Source organism: Limulus polyphemus, unplaced genomic scaffold, assembly GCF_000517525.1.
Source record: "Limulus polyphemus unplaced genomic scaffold, Limulus_polyphemus-2.1.2 Scaffold1119, whole genome shotgun sequence".
Taxonomy (NCBI): domain Eukaryota; kingdom Metazoa; phylum Arthropoda; class Merostomata; order Xiphosura; family Limulidae; genus Limulus; species Limulus polyphemus.
Genome location: NW_013666729.1, coordinates 339,507 through 346,955, shown reverse-complemented (window position 1 = coordinate 346,955; position 7,449 = coordinate 339,507). Strand labels below are relative to the sequence as shown.

Sequence of the window (7,449 nt, the reverse complement as noted above, 5' to 3'; positions counted from 1 at the left end):
ATACTTTTATGTAGATCGGCCCAAAATTAAGTTGGACTATCGGCCCACCGGGACAAGTCCCGGTATCCCGATAGGCCAATCCGCCCCTGCCCAACTGTTATATGAATATACAATATGCACGCATATACAACTTTCTGCTATTGCTCCACTACATTGAAAATATAAATATGAACTTTCACAGTTGACAAAACTTTTGACCAAAAGACCTTTAATCTGTTATTTGCCTGTTTGACCACTTATAGTGGCCAATGGCACATCATATCATAAAGCTTAAGAAGTCTGACTCCATTTTCTCAATGAGATTATGGCTGAAAATATTGCTAACAATGAGGGTATGCTTCTGAGAAACATTTCATTCTAATCTTTACAATAAGAATGTAATAGCAGTATATTTAATTATTTATTACTCGTTGACTTTTAGTTGTGATGTGCGTAGTAGGTTTTCTCTGGTAAGAAGTTAACATTAAAATGGAAATAAATACAGATTAGCAGGAAGAAATAAACAGATAGAAAAATGAAAATAAACTGCTTTTCTTACATAATGTAGTGGATGTTTAATGAAGATTACGTGTACTTTATAAGAAAATGTTTTAGGTTCTGTACTTCCCATTTCATTCAATCTGATGGTTAATAGACTATGTCAACAAACATACAAGTAAACAAAAAATGCACGCAGATAAACAAGTAGATACATGCCTAGCTAGAAAAGTATGCAGAATTACTGTCACAAACGTATTTAAATAGTTTAATGGAAAATTTTATCGTGTGCGAACAAGGATCTTAACTCATTTTGCAAAAGCTAATCTGCCAAGTAAGTTAATTTATCGGACTATTTCATCTCTGGAATTTATATATATATATAATCTGTAATGCATTTGACTCTGAAATTGAGTAATGGATGTGATGATATAATAAGATGACTGATAATTAATCACATCGATTCTAGCTGTCGTGAGATTGAAACCTATCGCCGAACAGGCTTGCTTTGTCAGCCATGTGGTTGTTATCATATAATGGTCAACAGTTGAATGATGGTGTTAACTAGAAGAGCAATCAAGTGGAAAACATTTTATTGAAGACTTTAGAACTGACTGAGATCTCTTGCAAATCTACGGCTTTTTTTTTATACAGTATGATAAGAAAATATATGTGGAAAAGTAAGGTTTTAATTAATGAGATGAAAGTAAATTCTTAAAAGCAAAAATAATTATACATATGTAGTAAACTGCAGCATAATAAATAGATCCTATTGTGTTTTCTACAGAGATAGAAAATAATAATATTCACGTGGTTCATGAACAAAATTTTAAGAAACACTGTAGTAGCAAATATGGAGGTGTTCTTATTAGTTGTCAACTTGTAATTGGGATATTTTATGCAAAAACTATTTTCCAATGACGAGTTGAGATACACCAGAAAAAGGCTATTGACAATGCGACTATCTTCAACTTGATTTCTAGAGAACTGAGCAAAATATATTTCAGGTTGTTCCCTAGATATTTTTGCTAGACACTCATAGAAAGATCCTACTTGATTAAACTACGAATAACAGATGGATTGGAGTGCACCCAAATTTGGTTGTATGTGTGTGTGTGTGTAGTTTCTGGTATACACACACAACATGCTGGCAAGAAAAGTGCAACATGCGTATTTTTCATTGAAATTTTAAGTCACATTGATTTAAAAATTGAAGGAAAGAAAATGTTGTGTTAGTCAAGTAATTCTATCATTCACTGAAATATTTATTTCACGAAGTTTAACATGAGGTTAATCTTTTAACATTAAGTACAGTAATAGTAGGGATCGACAAGGAAAAAAATGGCGGCCGAACAAAAATGCTTTCACAAAAATCGCTTTATAAAAACCTTTTCCACAAAAAACCTACTGAGATACATAAACAGAACGTAAATAGTACCTTGATTTACAGGGGCAAAAGGTCGAAAATAGCTCAGTTACAAATTAAAACAACGACTGACCTCGTCAGAGAGCCTAGAGCAAAAACAACTACCGTATATGATGGCATATAGGACGCATGGGTATATAAGACGCACCCCCATTTCAGCAGGTCAGATTCAGGAAAAAAAAGTTTTTAGTGTATTTAAGCATATATTGGTGAAAGTAATCTAACAGCACATTACACAAGCAGAAAACACTTGAACATAAACTAAAACACAGTAAGAAAATGGGGATACATTTTAATCATCTTCATAACCAGAAAAATCTTCATCTTCAAAACCAGAAAAATCTTCATCACTACTGCTGGAATCACTGACTTCAAATAACACATTATCTTCTGTGCCATCAAGAGCATTGCTAATGCCACACTTCTTAAAAGACTTCACAATGATTTTAGGCCTAACATCATCCCAAGATTTCTTCACCCACTCACACACTTGGGCAATGGTGGGCCGCTTCATTCTTCCTGTGGGTGTGAGGTCATAATTGGCTATCTGTTATGTCCACCGCAGGGAATCATACTCTGGAATTTAGCGTTGTAAGTCTATATACTTTCCGCTGTCACATGTGTAGACCAAAGTAAGAATTAAATTTGATAATTTTGCGATTTTAATTTTTGTTTCAGTACTTTTTGTAGCAAGACAACTACTTCATTTTAAAATTAATAATTTTTAATACTCTTTAATATTGGATTTACAGTAGAGCTGGACAATTAGATTAGTTATCTATGAATATCGATTACATTGATTAGTGTCAGGTAAAATAATCAACTAAACAAAATTAGTGTTTCTGATCATTATTGTTTTTATACTGAGAGTAATAGATTCACGAACCTGATAATTATTTTATCAAATTCTGCAAATTGCCCAGTTATAGTTTATGGTGAGTTAAATAAAATTTAAATGGCATTTCTAAATGTGAACTTCTACCTTCATTTATTATTGATCTAATAATCACCAAAACTGAATGTGTCCTTGTGTATAGAGCTAAATTAGTCAACTGTTATAAATAACTGAAATCTTTATTTAATGAAGTATAATACAAGAGTAACTTTTCACACAGCAGTCTGCAGTTCAACATACAATTAATAAAATCTACTATTTACCATCTGGCTAACTATTTAGATACTTTTCCCGATCTGATATTCACCAAGTTCAGTGTAACTTACCTCAAGAAGAAATCAAAATTTACACAGTCATTTTAGAACTAACCCAAAACAAAATGTTCACCAGTACACACATCATTAAAAATGTTAACTTTTTGCACATGTACTTCTCCTGTAGCTACATGTATCAATCTTTTATTATTACTGTAAAATGGCAATAGAACTTAATACATATATCCAACTCGAACTTTTTACTTACTAGAGACATTTATTTTACTTTACATGCCATTCATGAAGTCGATTAATTTGTTAAAAGAAAAAGTTATGACAACCAAAGCATACCCACTCTTATTGTGAGCCTTCCACTTGCTAGATGCACAAACAGAAGGTCTGAGAGACAAATATGTGTTTTTACTAGATTTGAAATACACAAACAGTGTCTGAGCAGTAACATTTAAAACAATATAGTAAACTATAAGAAAGTGAAAACACAATTTTATTTTTGTATTTTTCAACTCAACATGGAGGCCTAAACACCCCACTTGGAAAATTTGTATATGAAGTTGTAAAACCAACTCATTTAAATGTTCCAGCTACTTTCTTCAAGCTGGAGAAGAAAAATGCCAAGATATTCATCCATCAACAAGTTTACAAATATTAATTAACAAATTAACACAATTTATTCTATACATTCACAAAGGTAAAAAGTTGCTTTAGGAAGAGAAATGAATCTGTTGGTCCACCATGGAGCAAAGTACAAAAAACAGCACCGGGAAAATTTTGGGTTTCAAGGTTCCTTGTAGTGCAATCTCAGCATATTTGTAGTCTAACTGGATTTCACTTTATTTATGCTTGGATGGGACCATTCTACATGTCCAATATATGTTATTAATTCTTAGGGGTAAGGCAATTATAGCTTCATAATGTTTGAAAATGATACATAAGGAACGGTCTTTATATGTATACAAATGTACTTGAAATGCATCACTCACCAATAACTAATGGCCTTTTGATTCTCTCTTCTACAACTACTAATAAAAATGTCACTTAGATCCATCACTGAAGCGATTGAACTTTCCCACTGTTCAACAGAATTATATCAGGAAAATTCACCTCCACAATGACAAGTGCAAATGTTCCCAGATATACATGACACACATTTTCTAATTTCCTAAATCGGGTCACATGGAATTAAATAACTGCCTTATGTGGAAGTAGTCGTGATAGCACGAACATTTGATGGACGCAAGGTATGCACAGTAGCAGATAACACAACTGAAAGGTCATTAATAATTAATATATCAGCAAAATAAGACCTGCAAGGTTTTCTTCTCTAAATCAATTTCTTTCTTCTGTTCACGATGAAAATATTTTGCCCATAATAAAATTGCAGAAAAAGCTCATATCTGATAACTACTTTTCATGTCAAAATACAGCCAAAATTTTCATTTTTTTTATCATACTGTATACGTTATTGTGTTGGGTTAAGCTAGCACTTGTCGAAATATTAATATCTGCCATCAACTATTGTGAACAATAAGAAAAACTTTATTCTAACATTTTGGTAACTATAACGTTCCACTGTCAAAAAATACAAAGAGTAATATACATTCATGACTTCAAAAAAAAAAAAAGTGATTTTATGTTACAAAACAGTAAGTATATGCATTCTATTTAATACAACTGAAGAAAAATTAAACATTGAAGATGCTGTTCATGTAATAACAGGTTTTATCCAAGTGATGTTAAGCTCACTGTGCAGTATTAGATGTAGTTATTGACAGAAAATATCATTAAAATTTGTAAAAAAAAACACCTTACCTTTGTTAATCTTTAACACACTTTTTATATATTTTAATATACACTAAACAATCATTCTTATTTCGCTATCTTCTATCCAGATGATTAAACTACACAGAGTAGAAGTAAACAATTTTTTTTATAGCTTAATATTACTATTTATCTATCATACATAACTGTTTTCCCACCTGTGACCACTCTAACTATGCTTTATTTTTTCAACAAAATTACATCACAATTAAATTCTTAGTACTAAGTTTGTGTTTTACAACTTTCATATTCATACGCCATTTGTCAAATGAAAACATATTCAAGAAAACACTCCTCTCTCACATCAGTACTAAACTTCTTGTAACTTTTACACAATTTTAAATAAAAAACGTACTTCTGACTACACTGAAAGAAGTAATACTTATAACGTTAGTTTAACCTAGAATTAAATGTAATTTTGTAAGATAAGAAAAATTAGGCCAAACTTGGCAAGACCATATTCTAGGTTTCCCCATTATTGACATATACGTTTGTTTGGTTTATTACTGTATATGAATTAGTCATTACCACTTACAGGTCTGTAATTTTTCAGCTCTTCATATTACTGCATTAATGTTTGAGCTATTAAACCTAATTTTTTTTGTATTGATTAAATACATGAGCTCTTTCTTATAATTATAATCATTCTAAGACGAAATACTTGATTTTGGTTCCTTTTTAAGACTAAACACATTACAATTTGGCTTGATGAGGATTATTTACTAAACCAATACAATACTAAGATCATTTATGGTACTTAGTTTATGGGAGACAGTAACATTACAAATCAGAAAATTTACAATAAATATATTTGTGATACTCTTTTTCAGTAATGGTACTCGTTAGTATACTTCATATTTTAAAGATTTGATATTGGTTCTAAAAACACTAATAAAATCTTTAACAAATCCATCTACACAAAACTTGTCCAAATTACATGTAGCTTAAAGAAGGTAACTGGGAAAAAATTGTGACTACATATATGAAAACAAAAAATAAAAGTATACACAGTGAAGCCTTGCTTTCTTATGGTTAGGATACAGCTTATCTGATCACATTCTAATTTTGATACAAGTACAGTACATTGGTATTAAAGGACCAATCTCTTACATATGCTCTTCTTGCACAAACATATTAGCTATGTATTAGTTGTATTTTGAATGTTATCACTTCAATCTTTCATTCATCTATGAACACAAATAATTAATCATTCTTTTCTTTGATGTTTTTAAAAAAAATTCTATAAATGTACTACAAAATTGCAAACAATATTACTCGTATAATGGCATAGAAAATACTTTAAAATAAATATTATGAGTTTATTTTCTCATGTCTGTGATGAAATTGAAAATATCTTGAAAAGAAAAATTCTTATTTGGAATATGCAAGAAAAATGGGACATTGAAAGAAAAATATATTTGCAGTACCCAAGTCAAATAAATTTGATTTACTGTTTATTCTATGTATCCCTATCTTCACTTATAAGACAGAAATAACTCCAACACCAACTCCACCTTCGTGTGCACACATAGAAGCTACAAAACTCCACTCATTGGTTTCTGGGTTATAAGCTTCAACTGTGCTCAAGTTCGATTCTCCATCATATCCACCAACTGCATAGAGCTTCCCACAGTTTGTCACTAATGCCACACGGCTACGCTTGACATTCATCGAAGCAATGAAACTCCACTGTTTTGTCAGAACATCATAAACTTCTGCAGTTTGAAGAAAGGTGGAGCCATCATAGCCACCACATACATAAATTTTACCATTCATGGTAGCTGCACCCAGTCTGCATCGTTTCGTTAACATTGGAGGCATTAGTATCCACTGACCTGACTGTGGGTCATACCTTTCAACCTGCAGCCATAAAAATAATTTCTAAATATTTTTGCTCTTATAATAATCTTAAACCTTTGAAAAAATAAAAAAGGTATCAAACCACTATAAACCTATTTAAAAATATGTTTTTAGTATATGCATGACATTTTGTGCAAACTGATGAAAAACATACACCAAGTTCATCATACTTCTTTGCTGCTAATATCATACACAGTGGTGAAAAAAACAAAAGGTTTTATTTGTTTGTTTTGGATACTTGCACAAAGCTACACAAGGTCTATATGTGTTGGCCATCTCTAAATTTCAACTGATGGACTACAGAGAAGGCAGCTAGTAAACAGCACCCACTGCCAACTCTTGGGCTACTCTAATTGAATAGTGTGATTTGACCATCGCTCGTATAACTCACCTACGGCTCCAAAGTGTGGAGTTCACTTTGCAGCATCGGAAGGTGAACCACATACTCAATTAATTAAAACCTTCCTTATTAGTAATTTTTAAGAAGCCTAAAAAGAAGTGTGGAAAATTTATTAATTGTAGTTTTAAAAGACATTGATTACTTTTTTTTTCCGACTAGTCTACACAAAGCTACTGCAAAGATTGTTTGTCTTTGAATTTCGCACTAAGCTTCACGAGGGATATCTGAACTAGCTGTCCCTAATTTAGCAGTGTAAAACTAGAGGGAAGGCAGCTAGTCATCACCACCCACCGCCAAC

At 31.7% G+C, this 7,449-nt stretch overlaps 1 protein-coding gene across 1 annotated transcript in view; it reads right to left on the bottom strand.

Annotated features, from left to right (window-relative positions):
- Positions 1–2,958: 2,958 nt before the first annotated feature.
- LOC106462217 (kelch-like protein 18) overlaps positions 2,959–7,449 on the bottom strand; it is a 19,244-nt gene continuing 14,753 nt past the window's right edge. Inside the window, exon 9 of the mRNA XM_013922115.2 lies at positions 2,959–6,751. Within this exon, the coding sequence (XP_013777569.1) occupies positions 6,371–6,751 (381 nt within the window). The 3' untranslated portion in view covers positions 2,959–6,370. The remainder of the gene's footprint in view (positions 6,752–7,449) is intronic.